Genomic DNA, 20,408 nt, shown 5'->3' with positions numbered 1-20,408 from the left:
ATAGATAAGATTTTACTGGAGTTACTCATTAAAAATTTTTTATCATTTCACAAAGATCTACCTTAATAATTTGCCTGAACACTTAATCTTTCTTGAAGAGAAGTCTTTTGTTTTTTTAGTTGTATGATCTACCTTGGTCTCTTGGCTGCATGATTACTAATTTCCTTAATGTCAGAAGATATCATCCAGGCTACTAATCCAGGAACTTTACAAGGCTGGGACTTGCAGCAAGCATGTAGGAGTTTCCATACTAGCCTAATTGCTTTTCAATATTTTCCTTTCATTCTTAAGATGAAAGACTGTTTTAGCGCTAAACCTAGAAATAGTATAGTAAAGTTCTATACACAAGATTAGTGTTCTGTGAGTTGAAGAATGGCACTTCCTGAAGTATTAGATGTCTCTTTTTCCCAACATGTTTGACCATTGGAGCGACAAGGACCATCTAGTAATCCTTAAGGATGACTGATGACTTGTGCAATGACTTTATTTAATGTGAATAGTTGCACACAGTCAACTTCACTCTCATCTGTGACCATCTTCAATCCATAAGCAAGACCAGGTCAAGACAACTGGTGGAGACAGATGCAGTGATGACCAAAATGTCCTGCCTTATCTTGCTCCCTAAACTTCACAATGCATTGCTTCAGTTGCCTTCCCCTCTGTTAAACCATGAAGGTTTCTTCTGCAGAGTCTGCCAGATCCACTCTTCACATGCGTAGGCAAACAAGCCTTAATATGCTAATTAACTATAGCTGGAACCATGACAGGTGCTACTACTCCGGGTTAGAGTAGAATAAGGAACAATTGTGATTAAGATGTGGTTCTGTAAATTCTAGAACTCCCAAACCAGAGTACCACTATCGAATGCTATTAAAAATCATCCCTAGGACGTCTTTCCCTACAACACATTAGCCCTTAACATCATGTTGAAAATTTTCTCTAATTCAAAAGCCCAGTCCTGTGATAATTCTCTTACAGAACAAAAATGAATGAACAATAAGGAAAGGGATTAGAGTTTTTATTCTCTTGCATTTCTTCCTATCTTCAAATGAATGTAAACAAAGTTAGTACTATACTTATGATATTGTACATTTCTGGACTGTCTAACTGATACAGTCCTGTGCAGTACTGTATTTACAGTAAGTTAAAAGTTAACTTTATTTAACAGATTTCTGCAGAAGCAGGTCATTGTTAGTTTCTTCAACATCTGGTGTTAGACTTGAAGCTGCAAGAAAATCAGTTTGTCAGGCTTACAAGAATATCATTGACCATATTCCCAACTTGCGAGCTTAGTACTTCAGTTATTAGTAGCGTTACATTTGTTCTCATTCATGTTCTCAAGCCCAGTTCAGCTCTAATCCAGCAGACTTAGGATTAATGCTATTCTGGTCATGACTATATAATTGTTTTCTCAAACATAGTATATCCTATGATGATATTATCCTTTTTAAAATGATTAAGGCTTGATTTTACCCTTTTAGCATTTAAACCAGCTATGTCAGGCCCAAACGGACCAATTCAACCAATAAAACAAGTGCCAATAAAATACCAGTCAAGTATTGGGGTTTTTGGTATAGAATAAGCCCTCTCTTCAAAACTGCTGGCTTTGTGCCTAAATTAGAAATGTTGTATACATATATTACTAAGGGCAATCAAATAAGTACCAGTAAAACAGGCATGTCAATTCAGTTAACCCCTCTCAAAATGTGATTTTGTACATTATCATCAGCAGCAGTATTATCATTTATTATTATTTATTATTATATATTATTATCATCATTTTTATTATTATTTTATTATTTTAGTGGATCTTGTATTATGGCAGTAATTTATTTGGGGAAGCAGTACATGATATAGTTCTTAGTTTCAGTTCTGTTCTTTTTTTTTACCAGTGCTATTTGGGGTGTTATAACTTCCCATTTCCTTCTTATAAATCTGAAGATCCATATTTAATTCAGAAATTATCATCATCATCATCATCATCATTATCATCACTTTCATGTTTCCACTGCTGTGCTGTACATCAGTGACCCCCAAAATGCCCTAAAAGAGTGATCTCTTCTTGATCTTCTTAAATGAACAAAAGTTTCTTGGATGGAGGACAAGCATGGTAGACAGTGAGACAATATAAACTCTTCTCTTTCCTGTTCTCTCTCTTCAACTTATGTCCTTTCTTCCTACTCTCTTCATTACATCCTTTTGCATTACAAGTTCAGATCCCATCACTGTTTAACTTCACCTTTTATACCTGCAGGGTCAAGAAATTATCATCAGTCATTTAACTGACACCAGTTTCAAAAATGTATAATCTTGAGTCAATGCTAGAAATAATTACTGTAAAGCCAATTATAATTAACTATTTAAATTTTTAGGTTTAAACATCTTGTTTGATGATAGCCTGGTGCCATTCAAATACTGCACACTGAACATATATATACTCTGTATAGTACTATGTATTATATCTTAAATAGTATGAGGTGGTGAGCTGGCAGAAACATTACTGCCCCAGATAAAATGCTCTGTGGCATTTCTTCCAGCTTTACATCCTGACCTCAAAAGCCACCAAGTTCAATTTTGCTTTTCAGTTAACTCCTCTCAAAATGGACTTCAGGGTCAATGTAAATGACTTCCCTCTCCCCTCAAAATTGTGGGCCTTGTTCCAAAATTAGAAACAATCCATCCATATGTTATATAGTATGAAATATTATTGGGAATTAAGTAATAGTGTATAGAAAAATATACAAGTTGGTTAAGACAGTGTAGTGTATGGCCATAGACTTCAATTAGAATTGATGCTAAGTAGGTGTGTCTGTCTATGCATTATATTTTAAATGCATATGTGCATGTGTGTTGATATATTCATGTCCATATGTATGCTTTAACTCATTTGATATCAATCCACCTGACACCAACCTGGATCTTTGATACAAACTTTATTTTAAAATACTCTAAATCGAAACCAGTCAAAAATTTCATGTTAATTTTTGCTCCAATTACCAATGAAAACAATTGTAGTGTATTTCAATAGAAACATAACAAAAAGGTTAATATTTAATATAATAGTATGTGTACCTCTATAATGTATGTATGTACACAGGCTTTATTATGGAGATAATTAAATATAATGAAATATAAATACTTTAAGGCTATTTCTAAATACGCTGACATGTTTCAAAGCATCAAGATATGGAATTAAATCATGCCATATTATTTATAATAGTTCCCAAAATAAGATTGGAGTCAATGAGTTACAACTAGTGATTTGATCTAACATTTTGCGTTTGGAACTAAAGCAATTACATCATGGTAGAGTCACTGTAGCCATTAAAGAGACACGTGTAGTTCTACACCCTGTGCAGCTTGTGTGTGTGCGTGTGCACACGCGCATCTGTTTCTATTGAGAATGTTTTCTTTCAGTCTGTTGATGATACAGTTGACCTCATGGATGATTGGAAGATGCTAGTTACATAAACCAGTTTACTTTATATATGCAACACACACATACATGCATAAACATAGATTGCAATATATATATATATATATATATATATATATATATATAAATGGAATTGCTGTCCACTCCTCACTATCAGTGATTGGTCACCACTACCAAACTACTTAGCCACACATGTCTTTCTGTTGTCAAACATTTTCTCATTTCCTTTTTCAAAAAGTCTTCTCATTTCATTATCTTCTGAGGATTGGGACTAACACCACGACCACCAAGGAATGCTATATTTTGTTAACAAATAAATTTTATTTTTTTAATCTTTTTTTAATTTAATTTTTTTCTTCTCTTTACATCATCATATTGAATCTAATAATCTGTTGAGAAAAAAAAAGTATTACTATCTTCCTTAAATTAATAAATTAATTATTAAATTATCTTTTAAAATAAATGTAACAACTGCATTTTGTTTCCTGGCTTGTTTGTTTTTCTATTTGACTAAAATTATCATTCAAGAAACCTTTATTTATGTAGTCCAGTCCAAGTTTATACACTGAGTCTAGTCTAATTTTTATATATTATCCAACCCAATTTATATATATATATATATATATATATATATATATATATATAGTTCCCTATCGAATTTATGTATTGATCCCAGTCCAATTTATGTAGTGTCCAGTATATATATATATATATATATATATATATATATATATGATTTATGTATAGAGTCCAGTCCAATTTATGTAGTGTCCAGTTCAATTCATATATAGTGTTAAGTCTAATTTCTTTATTATCCAACCCAATTTAAGTATACAGTCCAGTCCAATTTTTGTGGTGCCAAACATATATATATATAGTCCAGACTAATTTGTATATTTATTATCTCACTCAATTTATATATAGTGTTCAGTCCAATTTATTTAGTGTTCAGTACATTTTAAGTTTACCAGCTCCCATCATCTATATATATATTGTGTCCAGTCTAAGTTCAGTCTATTTATGTATAGTAATCAGTCTTATGTGATGTCCAACTCATTTTACCTGTCGGTATATATGACTATGTGGGTAGGGGTTCAGTCCTGCTGCATGGCATCTCTGGTATGTCTTCTATTCTAACCCCAGGCCATCCAAAGCTATGTGATTTGATTTGGTAGACAGAAATGGAAAGAAGTCAATCATGGATGCCTCTGTGTGTGTCTTTGATATTACATAATGGTTATAAATAAGTATCACTGTCATACAATTGGTGTTCCTTTTTCCAGTCATCCGTAAAAGCATGTCCAGTCATGGGAAAATATTGTCTTGAGGTGAGGTGAGGGTTGGGAACAAGAAGAGCATCCAACCACTGAAAATCTACCTCAACAAATTCAGTCTGACCCACACAAGCATGGAACAGTATACATTAAAATGACGTGTGTGTGTGTCTGTGTATATATGTAATGGTTGTCTACTCCTGTACCTACACCTTAGAACCATCATGGCGTCTGATATGGCTTTTGAAAAGACACCCACATAGATTGCATATCCTATTTGGACCATCAAGAGCTGCAGTTAAGTTCTGATTTTGTGGATCTTAAAATATCTTTTGAGGCCTCTGTTAGATTTGCATACCTTGTGGCATACATCATCATCATTGTTTTAACATCCACATTTCCACGCTTGCATGGTCAAGTAGGATTTGTTGAAGCAGGTTTTCTATGGCCAGGTGCTGTTCCTGTTACAGATGCTTACCTGTTTGCAAGCGAGCTAATATTCCCCCCCCCCCCCCAACCATCCAGACATGTTTTCATGAAAGACTATGAACAAACAGTAGTTCTTCTATATTGGTAGTGATTGTTTACAATTTGTATTCAATGTCAAAACAAGGAGAAAGAAACACACATACGCTCTCTCTCTCTCTCTTCTCTCTCTCACATGCACACACTCTCTCACACACACATGCACACATACAACTGACTTCTCTTCTCCCTACTAAATTCACTCAAGGCTTTATCAGTCCATGGTTATAGCAGAAGATACTTTTCCAAGGTATGACACTGGTACTATACCCCAGATCACATCACTTGTGAAGTGAATTTCTTGACCACACACCATTGTATATATGTGTGTGTGTGTGTGTATATATATATAGGAAGGGCATCCAGCTGTAGAAACTCTGCCAAATTTAGATTGGAGCCTGGTGTTGCCATCCGGTTTCACCAGTCCTCAGTCAAATCGTCCAACCCATGCTAGCATGGAAAGCGGACGTTAAACGATGATGATGATATATATATATATACATACACATACATACATAGTCCAGCTCAGTTAACAGTATTCAGTGTAATTTATTGAAGTTTATCAACCCTTATAAACAATATACATCCAGTCCAAATAATTTATGTATAGTGTCCACTTCATTTTATCTTATTTTAACTTTTAAGCCAAGTATAATGTCCACCCCATGCTACTTGTATGTGTATATTTATATCCCAGCCCATTTTATTTAGATCTATAATGCACAACCCAGTTTATTTTATGTATATAGTGTCCAGTCCAATTTATTTATATCATCATCATCGTTTAACGTCCGCTTTCCATGCTAGCATGGGTTGGACGATTTGACTGAGGACTGGTGAAACCGGATGGCAACACCAGGCTCCAGTCTGATTTGGCAGAGTTTCTACAGCTGGATGCCCTTCCTAACGCCAACCACTCAGAGAGTGTAGTGGGTGCTTTTACGTGTCACCCGCACGAAAACGGCCACGCTCGAAATGGTGTCTTTTATGTGCCACCCGCACAAGCCAGTCCAGGGGCACTGGCAACGATCTCGCTCGAAAATCCTACAGGAGCCAGTCAGGCGGTACTGGCAACGGCCACGCTCAAAATGGTGCATCTCATGTGCCACCCGCACAAGAACCAGTCCAGGGGCACTGGCAACGATCTTACTTGGCTTGCCGGGTCTTCTCACGCACAGCCCATTTCCAAAGGTCTCGGTCCGTAGTCATCGCCTCGGTGAGGCCCAATGTACGAAGGTCTTGCCTCACCACCTCAGCCCAGGTCTTCCTGGGCCTACCTCTTCCACGGGTTCCCTCAACTGTTAGGGTGTGGCACTTTTTCACGCAGCTATCCTCCTCCATTCTCACCACATGTCCATACCAGCGCAATCGTCTCTCTTGCACGCCACAACTGATGCTTCTAATGTTCAGCTTTTCTCTCAAGATACTTACACTCTGACGGGTATTCACATTGACATTACACATCCAACGGAGCATACTGGCTTCATTCCTTGCGAGCTTACGTATGTCCTCAGCAGTTACAGCCCATGTTTCACTGCCATGTAGCATGGTTGTTCGTACGCATGCGTCATACAGTCTGCCTTTTACTCTGAGTGAGAGTCCCTTTGTCGCCAGCAGGGGTAAGAGCTCTCTAAACTTTGCCCAGGCTATTCTTATTCTAGCAGCTACACTTTCAGCGCACCCACCCCCACTACTAACTTGGTCGCCCAGATAGCGGAAGCTATCGACTACCTCTAGTTTTTCACCCTGGAATGAGATAGAAGTTGTTTCCTGTTTGTTTGCAGTCTTTATTGCACCTGAACATCTGCCACAAACAAAAACTAACTTGCTAGTTAACCTGCCTTTGATGTTGCTGCACCTCTTATGTGTCCATAGCTTGCACCGGGTACATCTTATAGAGTTACTACCTACTCCTTTTCTACATACTGAGCAGGGCCATCTACCTGAAGGGGTTTGTGTTTTATCTACCTTCCTACTTATTAGGATTTTGGTTTTAGCTAGGTTGACTCTAAGGCCCTTCAATTCTAGACCTTGCTTCCACACCTGAAACTTCTCCTCTAGTTCTGATAGTGACTCCGCAATTAGGGCAAGGTCATCAGCATAGAGGAGCTCCCAGGGGCAACCTGTCTTGAACTCCTCTGTGATTGCCTGGAGGACTATGGTAAATAATAGGGGGCTGAGGACAGAACCTTGGTGGACCCCTACCTCTACCCGGAATTCATTGCTGTACTCATTTCCAACCCTCACCTTACTGGCCGCATCTCTGTACATGGCTCGCACAGCTCTCACTAGCCATTCTTCTATCCCAAGTTTCCTCATTGACCACCAGATAAGGGATCGGGGGACCCTGTCAAAGGCTTTCTCCATGTCAACGAAAGCCAGGTACAGAGGTTTATCCTTGGCTAGGTATTTCTCTTGCAACTGTCTCACTAGAAATAAGGCATCAGTAGTGCTTTTACCTGGCACGAACCCAAACTGCATCTCATCTAAATTGATTCGCTCCCTAATATATAGTGGTGTGTCCTGTTACATATTGTCTAGTCAGTTATTTTTGTATAGTGTCCAGTTCAATATGCTTACAGTATTGTGCCCCATTTTATTCTTTAGGATTTTGTGATTATGATTTGGCCGTTTTATGTTTTTGGACAAATGTAGGCTGAACATTTTCAGCACTGATTACACACTGACTCCTAATAAAGGTTTTGTGAATGAATACTTATAAATTTTTTTTTTTTTAATTATCAATATAATTATTATTATACTAATAAACTAAACCTCATTTAGTAAAATATAACTGATTGAATCTTACTTGTTAATCACTATTTGTGAGCAGTTTCAAATATCTTTTGTTTCCCTATTCCCCTTGTCTCCCAACATATATTTATATATATATATATATATAATTTTAATTATTCTGACTATGAAATAACATTTTTCAATGTATTTGCTCTTTACTAATCCTCATGTAGCCATGTTGACCTTGATATTTTTTTTTTTTTTTTAAGACTGTAAACCATTTTTTTAACTACAACCTGTATGCCAGTTCTGTTCACATTTTCTGTAACCAATTCACAGTGGTTATTTTCATTTAACTTTTACTACACATCTTTGGAAAGCAGACATATATATATATATTATATATATATAATGTCATTTTTTTAATATGTGTATACTTCTTGCATAAAAACCAATCTACCAAAGCATACAATCCAATATGTTTTTTGAATTTTTTCAAAAAGGAAAAAAAAAAATGATAAAATTGCCAAATGACTAGAAATGTATATATTTTGTCAAAAGAAAAAACAACCTATATTTTGGCTTTAGCTTGCCTCTGCATGTAACCAGTATTTTAGATATTTTTAACTATTTCCTCTGTCTTTTTTTTCAAGTGAGATGTTCAATAATTTTAACCCCATCTTCCACACATTTTTTTCTTAACCTTTTTCTAATAATAGATCTCTTGTTTTACCATATTTGATGGCATATAAGATACACATTTTTTCCCCCGAAAAAGAAAAAGTGTTTGAAAAAAACCACCATGGTTCCTATATGCAAAGTTGGGCCTCTCATAAGTTAATTTTATCCCTAGTGCTTTTTCTTTCAATATGCTCTGCTGAAATTGAGGTGCATCTAAATTGCCTATGCATCTTTTACACCATCAAATACAGTATATATTAATCCTTAGATACACCTGCACTCACCAATTAACATTCGAAAGGTGCAGTTGCTGTAAGATTAAAGTGCAAGATTACTAACCACACTGCATGATCAAAAGTTTAAACCCTTCTACTATAGCCTTTTTGGTGTCCTTGAGCAAAGTACGTAAATCTGCTATTGCAGACCATTACTTGTTTTTTCCAACTGTACATTTTAGGGGAAGAGTAGCTTAGTCTTAGTTTGCCAAAGTTCCACATTCCACTTCACACTGGCTAGAGATAAGAAACTGTAAAAAAAAAAGGGAATTCTCACAAGTAAACCATGTCCAAAAGCATGGCCTTATTGTTAGTGTATTGGATTCATGAGTGTAATGTCATGGTTTTTAATTCCTAGACCAGGCAGCACATTGGGTCCTTCAGCAAATCACTTCATTTTACATTGACCCAGCCCACACACTTGGAGGTTGACTCTGCGAAGGACTGACATCACATTCTGTATATGTGTATGGCAGGGCTATTGTGCCATGGAAACAGGAGAAACTTATTGTGTCATGACCCAAGGCATCTCCCACCATGCCTACTTGGTAAAAATAGATATGAACTATGTAAAGAATTATGTTTGATGCCAGAAACTTTGTGTGTTAGTGTCTATGTATATACACATAAAGAAAAATATATATAGATATATTAAGTATATGTATACATTCATATATTCTGATATTAACATATCTCTTTGTCTCTACACAAGTATATGTTATCTATGTGTATATACATGTACATAACTTTAACACACACACATACAAACTTACAATATCTAACTCAGTTTAAATGGTATGTTGAAATATATCTTTTGGTATATTTACCTTTTGTTTTTTACTGAAAAAGAACTGGTTGTGAAGTCATGTTTTAACAAGTCTAATCTTTTGTACTGCCACTAATTCATCAGTATAAACATACAAGAGGGAAAAAAGCATCCTTGGTCCAAATTAGTCTTTTAAAATGGATATTAAGTAATTAATGGGATTTATCACTTAATGAGATGAAGGCATGGCTGTATGTTGAGGTTTGCCTCCCAACTATGTGGTTTTTAAGCACAGTCTCATTGTACAGCACCTTGGGCATGTGTCTTGTATATCTTCAAGCTGACTAAAACCTTGTAAGTGGATTTAGTAGATGGAAACTGAAAGAAACTTGTCATATAAATATAGATAGATAGATAGATAGATACAGATATATGAGAGAGAGATGTGTGTATTCGGGTGTGAGTCTTATCTTGACATTATGTGATAATTGTAAATGAGTGTCACCATCTTATAAGTGGTGGTGTTCATTTCCAACCTTCCATGGAAATATGTTCGATTATAAAGCAAATGTTACCTTGCTTGGAAACGGGTGAAGGTTGGCAACAGGAAGGGCATCCAATTGTAGAAAATTTGCCTCAACAAACTCCATCTGACTAATGCAAACATGCAAAAGCAGACATTAAAATAATGAAACTGCTGGGGGGGGGGCACTATAAATGTTTTTCAGCTGATACTCCCTCACTTGTTTAGCAGAGTATGAACCATCATTGTCCATGATGCTAAATTCAGCTTGAGATATGTTATTCTTATTTTATTTGTATGTCAGAATTAAAGATTGTGTTATCACCAATGATGAGCTGCTTCTATGGCAAAGTTATAATTCTTGGCAGAAATACTTTTAAAATATTTATCAAGATCACATTAAGGAATAAAATACTTCACATAGTTTCTTGTTTTACTGGTTTCAATCAAGATGGGACACTGCCGTCAAGGACTTTAGTTGATTATATACCTGCTCCCAATACTTATTTCTATCTGATATTTGTTTTATCAATCCCTATACGTCGTACTGTTAAGTTGAGATGTAAAGGGACACAAAATAAGCAGTAATGGTTTTTAAATTTATCTAAATACACAGTCACACACACATATATGTACACGCATATGGAGAGAGAGAGAGAGTAAACAAGCTTCTGTACAATTTTCATCTATCAGATTCAACTCCTGGGTATACCTGGGATAACTGATGAGATGAATCTAAACTAGAACTTGGAAAGAATCTAAAGCAGTGTTTACAACTTCTAATCTGTAAATAATATGCATCAATTTTAAGACTCCTAGGATAAATAAATGGGGGAAAAAAATGACTCCATGTTATGAGTTTTCTTACAACTTTTTGATATTGTTTGCAGTATTAGTTATGTTCTACCATGATTCATTGTGTGACTTGTCTCGCCTCAGAAGCACACATTTCATCGACTAGCAAACATCAAATCAATGTGACACCTGCTTTGAAACAACAGAGCAAGAAATCTAATTCTTCTTAGCATAACATAGCCATTAACTCAAAATGGCTTTACTAGAGCATGATATTTATATACACATATATATATATATATATATATATATATATATATATATATATATATATATATATATACACACACACACACACACACACACACACACACACACGTGCACAGTGTACTGGTTGTAAATCTTGTTCTCAAAGAGTTTGAACAACTACCTCTGTATATGACAATCTTCCAAAATCAGTGGTTACTTGGTTTATTTGTCAGTTGTGTCTGAAAAAAGCCAGTTTTGTGTGTGCCTTAGCAACAGGACTTCCAGATAGTGATGATGGACTGAGAAGTGTGGTATGTGGACTTTGTTGATGCATCCCAGATTGGAACCCAACCATAATAAAATTAGCAACATAGTTTCTGTATTTGTTAGCAAAATTACAGGTGTTTACGTAAGGTAGGAGTAAGTGTGGTAGGTTTGGACTTTGGGTTACATGTAGGCAATGCAACCTTTTAATTTGTTGGTACTTAGAGTAGAGTTAAGGACACTTGGCTAGAAACAGTGGCTAAAGGTACTTAAAAATTACATGGCTAGATCTGGCACAAAAATGATTAGAATATATATGGTAGTGATGAAGGTTTTCTGAGACATCCTATATTCACTTTTCTAACAAAATTTTTTATATATATACACTAAAAAATGTTTAATCTTTAAATTTACTACTAATTAAATATGCCATTCCCTTGATTAGAACTAATTATTGATTTCTCACTTTGGTTAGAACTAATTATTGATTGTCTCACTTGATATGATTTTTTAAATTCCAAAGTAAGTATCATATTTTATCAACAAACATTTTTATGAACACATGTTCAGCTTCCTACTCAACCAACCATTTATAAACTCCACTATATAAGACTATATAGTATATTTATAACCAACTACTATATAATATTATAAAATATGTAATGTGTGTGTTTATTGAATCTGGAAATTGGATTGCTACAATCTTTCTGTTATTCAAAACTGAAAGACTTTATATTGTTTATTGTGGATTTTATCCACTCACCCCTTGAAATATTGTAATTTCAAACTTGACCCCTTGACAAGATAAATTGTAAATTCCAACTTGCACATAATCTTTATACATTTATTTATTTTTTTAAACTTCATTACTAAACTAAATAAATGTCTTTTATACAATAATGAAAGCCTTAAGGAAAAAAATTGAAAATATAATCTGATCTGAGAGTAATTTAAAATTCCAGACTATCAATTTGTTAACCTCATCCTTCTGAGTACTCTTATTTTATTATTCTGCACTACTTTTTAGTGAGTTTATTTTCCTATCAATTTTTAATGCATCAATCAACAAAATAGTGTAAAATACAAGAAAGATAAAGATGGGCAATTTAAAATTAATTCTAATAACTACTGACAATCTTTTCTCTTTTGCTATAATTCTTCTACAGTTAACCTTTTTTTCTTTCTCATTATTATAATTATTTTTACATTTATTATTTTCAACACCAACTTATTTTTGGTCTTGCCTTGCACATGCTTTAGAAATAACATAGTTTGGCTTTTTTTCATTCTTGCACTTTGTTGTGGGTGATGGTCATGATGAAACTGTCATCACTAGGTGATGATGTTTGCTATAATAACAACAGTAGTAACCACAAACAAAAGTAAACTAAATAATATATTCTAACATAACATTGAAACTAACCTTTAAAAGTTCTAAATTTAAAGTTAAACATTTCAGGATCCCCACCAATAAAATATATCGTGCTTTGTTTCAAATTTTATTTATTCACTTTCTTATTTTAGAATTAACAGTGAGGCAGGAAAATGTTGAAAAATTTGTGTTAGTTGTTAGTATGTTGATAAGGCAGCCTTGAGTCTTCATAGAAATTCAGTATTACCCAGACTCTCACTATAATAGCTTCTATTAGTCAGATTTTATTTTCTCTCCCTATTGGCAAAATTGTTACTATAGTAACTTTAATCAGTTAGTGTTTTCCTATAGTATCATCTGTCAGATTGTCACTATAGTGAAACATGATCAGTTAATTTGTCTCTAAAAGTCCTCATTGGTCCTTCCATCAACATTAAGTCCCCTCATTGGTCTTTGTCACAGCAATAAGTCAGCTAATATTTGATGAATTACTCCTTTCCAGAAACAAAATGTCTTGTATATTGCAATCAGAAGTATCTTAGTTACCTGGAGTAACTAAGATAGTTACTCCAGGTAACAGTTGAATTAAGCATAGTACATGACATGTGTTTTATTGATTTAATAGGGATATAAGACTGTCTAATTCAGTTGGGTTTCAACTAAGACTGTAAAGAAACCAAAGTAAATAGTACAAACTCTCTGGTCCAGTAACCTATTTTTTCCTGCCATTACTCTGTCTTACTCTAATAATAATGACTATTATATTTCAAATATGTATATATTGGCCAAAAATCTTCTCTTCTATCACCCTCACTAAATAAGTTAAAGGTGTCCACTTCATTAAAGTAATGAAATAAACTATAGTTCAGCTACTTAATCTGAAGATATGAAATTGTAAGTCAGATGAGAAGGAAGTGGTAGAAAGCATTGCTCAATGAGGAGCTAACAAATAATTGCTCAACTTCCTGAAAATAATGATCGGAATTTTCACAAATCATGTCCTGCAATCTGAAATAGCACTTATATACATACTGTACGATTATCGCAACTGAAACATCTTTCACCATAATTTTGTTTGACAAGTGATTTGAGAATACAACACACACACACACAGTGGCTTTCTTCAGTTTATCTCTCAAATCCAATCACATGACTTTGGTTGGTCTGACCTGAGGCAATGTAGAAGTCACCCAGAGTGCCATGCCAGAAATACATCAGATTTAAATTCATTTCATGAGCTATGAGTTTCTAGTTTAATACCTGAATAATCTTACCATTCCCCATACTTCTTGCCCAACTTTGTATGAAGTTCTCCTCTCTCTTGTTACTACAATGGACTTTGCACCTCTAGCTTTTATAAAGTCTCTTTCCCTTTAATGTATTCTTCCATAATTGCTTCTTATCTGAGACACCAACACTGACTTAATTTCTACAGCAAAGTAATGAACACTCTGCCCATATCTCTTAAGGTTTTTACCTGTCACAATTACATGCAATTTCCTATCACGCATTACACAACTGTTATTGAAACAATCAAATAATCCATCTGATTAACTCTTTCATGCCCTGTTTTCTAGCCTCAGCAGTTATCCGTAGCCCTTATACTATTATGCCCCTTTCTAACTTCATGTTTAGTCCTTGTTCTATCTTGTGTTGAATGTCTCCAAGACGTTTTTTCCCCTGTTATAGCTTTTCTTTTAAATCCCAAAACAATAGAGTAGATTCTAACACAGAACATAAACTCATTTTTAAACATTCTATCATAACCCGAAATTATCTTTTTCTAACACCTCTCAGAATTAAACTCTTAGTGTATTCTCTTCTACCGACTCATTTTTCACAATTAAAGCATAATTACTTATACGAAGGAAGATCATCTGTGCAAGCTGGAGTGTTTTATTCTTTTACATAATTTTATATATATCTTAACACTTTCACTGTCAGTAGCCCCATCTACCAAATGCGTTGCTCCCTAAAGGTCTCTGTTAAAAGATATCTTCCAGCTGCAGCAATTTTCTTTCTGAGTAATTTTTTTTTATCTAAACAACAAAGCTTGATAGGCAGTAATTGCCCAACAGCAGACATTGTATCCTTAATGATCACAAATTAACGGTCTAACCAGTGTTTTTAAAACCCATGTTTAACTGTTTTCCTTATAGGGAATTAACCCTACTATCAGTGAATGTGTTACTTATTGTTATAATTTTGGGGATTTTTCACCCACATCATAACCATTTATAAACTTGTATTAACAATATTCTCTGGTGAATTATAAACCATTTTCAGGGGTTCTGTGTTGTTTCCCCTCATTTTGCTTTGTCATTTTTAAACCCTTTTTTTCCTCTCTTTCATCATTGTAACAAACCTCCAAGAACTATTGTAAATTCTAGGTCAGCAAAAAAAGGCTACCATGGTTTCTTTTTTTTTTTTTTTGTAGTTTATTTTTTATATCATTACCCAATTCTCCTTTGTCCCCCTTTATTTTCATCATTGACAGTCAAACAACTCTCTTCTACTGAACCATTCTATTGTATTCATTTTATTATTTTCAGAGCTTGTTAGCCATAGAACTACTGAACTTGCACAAGCAAGAGACCGACTTTCTGAAGAAATGGAGAGTAACCAACACACGCCATCAGCGACGGGTGTGTAGACTTTGTGAACCTTGTCAACAGCATGTTTAACAAAGTATAATCTCTTTCAAAAAAGTTAATAATAATAATGATAATAATAATAATAATATTATGCATGCCATTGGTCAACTAATTTTTTTTTTTTTTTTGACTCTGCTTGTTTCAATGGTCTGAGAAATTGACTGTTTTGTAAGTAGTAAAGTTGAATGTAATATCAGTCTAGTTGCTAGTTTTCAAGGCAAAGGACAGTTCTACTAGATCAGCTGATATGGAACTTGCCAAAAGCCTCCAGATGACCACCCCAGTGGGTAACACTGGTCTTGATTTTGGTGACATAGCTGACCTCTAAAATATTGTATATCGTTCATTTTTTTAAGAAAAAAAATTATTCCCCTCCACTTTTTTTTTTTTTTTATACTTCAAAATCTTTAGTAAATACTTATGAATATTTTCCTAGTGATTTTTGGGATTTTCCGTTTGGATTGAGTTTCTTTATCAGATTGACTTTTTGGAAAATGGATTTCATCAATGTGATAATTCAAGCTATATTTCAACTGTTATTGATAATGTGTTGGTGTATGTATGTGTGTGTCTCTATCTATCTATATATATATATATATATATATATATATATATAATATGGACCATACATATACATACGTATATGTTTCTTGATACAGTGTATAATTTAAATTCTAGATCTTTTGGATTAGTTTGAGTGTGTGTATGTATGTGAATGAAGACTATTTCCAGTCGTTCAAGCTAGTCTATTTCTACCTCATAGTAAAGATGGCTGTTCACCAACTCCAGTGTTCAAACTCATTCAAGGAAACAGATTTCACCTCACTGTACCATACTGCAAACTTTCAATTTTCGCATTTCGATAATTCATCAAATTTGTAACACTCTGGAAGGGTGGGGAGGAAACAGAACAATGCAGAAGGTTGATAGAAAACCAGCCCTTCTTCTCATCTAAAAAAATTTAAATATGGCTATATGTTTTTCGGCAGAGAACAGTGAAGTATTCTTCACATGCTGGTCTTTGGTCATTAATGTTTTCTTTTCATCTTGGCCTGTGACTTTTCAACATTTTTTATCTTTTATTTTTAATTCTTGCACTAAAATCTTTATCTTTATTATTTGTTTGTCTATCTTTTTTTTATATATTAAAAATAAGATTGATTAAATTGGGTTGGAAATGCGTTTGTAAACATTGAGATTACAGCAGTTGGGTGGGCTACATTTGGAGAGGGATTTAGTGGGTTTCATCTGTGAGTTCTTTTTTTAAGAAAAAAAAGCATTATCTGGGTGTTTTATTGTGCAAATTTTAATGTATTCTTCAATCTGACAGACTGATTATATCAGTAACAAACTCTCTTGCTATTCATGTTTCTTATTATGCAGATTTCATACTTTGGAGTATATTGGCAAAAATCTTCCTAAACTTATAAAGCTTTCTGTCTTAATCTTTAAAACTAAGCCAGATTTTGCTCTGAATTTTTCCACAGTATGTTCGTGTCATGAATATATTTTCAAGTTTTAATTTTCAAACTCATTTCCACTTTATAATTTTGATAAGGGCCATCTTAACGTAAATTAAACTTCAAAGTAAGATTTTTAACAAATCCAAGTCAAGGGTTTTTTTCCCCTTTATATTTATTTTTGTATGTGTGTGTGTGTGTGGCCAAAAAATTTTGTGTAGCGTTGCAGAAAGTTCTAAGTCGGAGCATATAGACACTGTGTCAAGATGGTCAGCAATGCCAGTTTACTTGGGCTTCTTGATTCCACTTGATCTTCCAAAACTCAAGTTTTTCAAGTTGGGCCTTCTAAAGCAACTGAGCAAAAGCATGTGTGTGTATGTATGCATATATGTACATATATATATGTGTGTCTGTGTCTGTGTGTGTATCTATCTATATGTGTAAATTTTTCAAAGTATAACAATATAGTATTATAATTTTTCAGTATATTTCAAATATTTGAGGTTCATCTTTTTTCTGATTTTCTTTTTTCTTTTCTTCTCTTTGGTTTTTTTCAACTTTAGCAATTTTTCTTCTATATCTCTGCCTTCCTCACTTCACTTCTATACTCCCTTTTTTATTCTTGCAGTATCACAAGACTTGATTCAAAATTTCTTTTTTCAAATTTTGTTAATGATATTTTGGTTTATATGATACTGTTTGTATATGATATACATTCAAAAATTAGAGTTGTCAGCTAGAGACCAAAATATACCTACTATACAAATTTACACTAGAAATTTTCAAATTTATTTATACATATATATATATTAGCTTTTATTATTATCATCAAACTATTATTATTGTTGTTGTTGTTAGGGAAGTGGTTTGGCGGAATCATTAGAACATTGACAAAATGCCTTGTGGTATTTAGTTATTGCTCATTGTATTCTGAGATCAAATCCTGCAGAGGTCAACTTTGCTTTTCATCCTATTGATGGGGATGGGGGTGAAACAAGAACCAGTTAAGTACTGGGGTTGATATGATCTACTGTTCCCTCTCCACCCAAAAATTTCTGGCCTTGTGCCTATGTAATTATTGTTGTTGTTATTATTATTATTATTATGATTATTATTATTATTATTACTATTATTATTATTATTATCAGTAAGTTTAGACTTCAAACTTCATTGTAAATTTGAATTTTTTTCCATAATATTCTGCTCTCACCTGCTATTTTTATTTGAAGAATATTTTTTTCTTAAAACAACCAATATAATATTAAAAGTGATAATGACAGTTTTGAAAATGATAATGTTAACAAAATTTTTCTTCGGCTTCTAATTTTTTCCTTTTTTTTTTTTTTTTTGGTTTGTGCTCTTAGCTAATTTTCTACTTAAAAAAAAACTTTTTTTGTTTGCGTTTTTGCAATGAAAAACCATTATTAACTGCGATAAAAATAAATTAAACCAAACATTTCCCCCAAAATCTGGGGTGGTCATCAACAACTATATTTTCAAGCTGCTAACACTCACCATCTTTAATTAGAGAGATGTGGATGTGAACGTTTTTGTTTTTTTTTTTCCGCATTTTTTTTTTTTTTGGCATTTTGGCATGTCTAATTGACCTAGCTATTCCATATGAAGAAAAAAAAAAAATAACAGTAATTAAATATATATAAATTTTTAAAAAGAGCAAAAAGAACTCCTTACTCATGGTGCTTGTGATGTTTTTCTGTTGGCTCTCTCCTTGAGGGACATTAAGATTCTTGGCTTTAAAGAACATTAATTTTTTTTGTTGTTGATTTTTTTTTTTTTACTTCCTTATAAAGGGTGTAGTTACGGGGATTTTTATATTGTATGGAAAACTATAGTAGTTTTGAAATAATACCATGGTAGAACAGTATTTGTAGCTTTAACATGATAGCTGGGGGATACTTGTAGCTATGACTCGTAATAACATAAGGTAAGGACATTGTTAGTTATAGAGTTAACATTTGATTGGGTAACTAGTAACTATGGCTCCAGCAGTCCAGAGTAAGAAGACATTGAGCTGTCATAATTTTAATATTCTAGGACTTAAGTGGCTCCAAGTAAATTATTATCATTATTATTATTATTAATATTATTATTATTAGTAGTAGTAGTAATTTACATGTATGTATATGTATGAGTGTGGGTAAAGAAATTATTGTTAAAAATTTTAAAAAAAAAAGAAAAAAGATGTTACAAAGTTGTGGAGCCTCCCACTGCCTCATGGTCTGGTGTATAAAACTGTAACCCATCTGAAATACAAATCTTCCATGTTGTTTACTCTAGGGATTCACTAGAGATTGTAGATCCATTCTGAGGTATTTTTGTAAGAAAAACCACCATTTAACTTATTATTCCAATATCATGGATCCATATTTTGCTGCATTTCACCAAATTCTTCAGACAGCAAACCATAGTTTATATATATATATATATATATCCCCCTCACACAAGAGAATTGTTTAATCTACAGAGAAAAGGGCAAGAATACATATAGTATTCTGTGTTATTGATATATTATATAATCTTTATAACCAATAAGTCAAATGGGTGTTAATTGATCTATTTTTGAATGATATTTAAAAAACGTCTTTTAATAAATATATATGTATATATATATACATATATATACATATATATTTCTTTTCATTTTTTTTCCTCTCCTACTATTTATCTTTCTATTATCTAATAAACTGCTACTTATTTGGAGCCCAAAGGGTTAAATGATAAATACCTGTGCAATTTTTTTGATCAGTTTGACATTCTCACCTGACTGAAGAGTTCTTATATAACATTGTTATATTTTATCGTTTCAAGCATAAATTGCCTTTTTACTAATCTCAAAGATTGTATGGACAAACTTTTCTCTGCCTACTCCTCACTTTATTTCTTTTTTTTTTTTTTTTCTCTTTCCCTTCTCTCCTTGTGTGTGACACATCTCTCTTGATCTATTATATATATATATATATATATATATATATATATATATATATATATATACACACACACACACACTCACACATATATATACATATACATACTAGTTTGTGTGTTTATGTATGCATGTATGTGTATTTATATAGGTGTATATGTGTATACATAAATACACACACTCTGCACATTTGTGTGTGTATATATATATTTATGTATGTATATATGTATATACACATACACACACTTGCTCTCTATCTGTGTCTCTATCTTTCTATTTCTTAGACTTTCTCATGTCCTGCTAGGCAGCTTGGCTTAGCTTTGCCAAGTTCCACTGCAATGTTGCCTCATAATGCTGCATGCTTAACTATTGTTTTATTTTTTTTTTTTACATTTTTTCCTCCTCCTCCTTCTCCTTGTGTCTTTCCTTCTTCCATATACATGTTGTCATTTCA

At 33.3% G+C, this 20,408-nt stretch overlaps 1 protein-coding gene across 50 annotated transcripts in view; it reads left to right on the top strand.

Annotated features, from left to right (window-relative positions):
- Window positions 1–18,355, top strand: part of LOC106871604 (uncharacterized) — a 353,757-nt gene extending 335,402 nt beyond the window's left edge. For 36 of the 50 annotated variants that reach the window (XM_089351398.1, XM_089351389.1, XM_089351385.1 and 33 more), the window contains one exon: window positions 15,449–18,355. In XM_089351398.1, coding sequence (XP_089207524.1) covers window positions 15,449–15,549 — 101 coding nt within the window. In that variant the 3' untranslated portion in view covers window positions 15,550–18,355. The remainder of the gene's footprint in view (window positions 1–15,448) is intronic. The other 14 variants (XM_089351382.1, XM_089351373.1, XM_089351362.1 and 11 more) reach the window with 4 other exon arrangements.
- Window positions 18,356–20,408: the final 2,053 nt, after the last annotated feature.

Source organism: Octopus bimaculoides, chromosome 4 (genome assembly GCF_046866305.1).
Source record: "Octopus bimaculoides isolate indiv1 chromosome 4, ASM4686630v1, whole genome shotgun sequence".
In the NCBI taxonomy this organism is placed as follows: domain Eukaryota; kingdom Metazoa; phylum Mollusca; class Cephalopoda; order Octopoda; family Octopodidae; genus Octopus; species Octopus bimaculoides.
The sequence above is the reverse complement of the archived record's forward strand: the minus strand, read 5'-3'. Positions and strand labels throughout refer to the sequence as shown.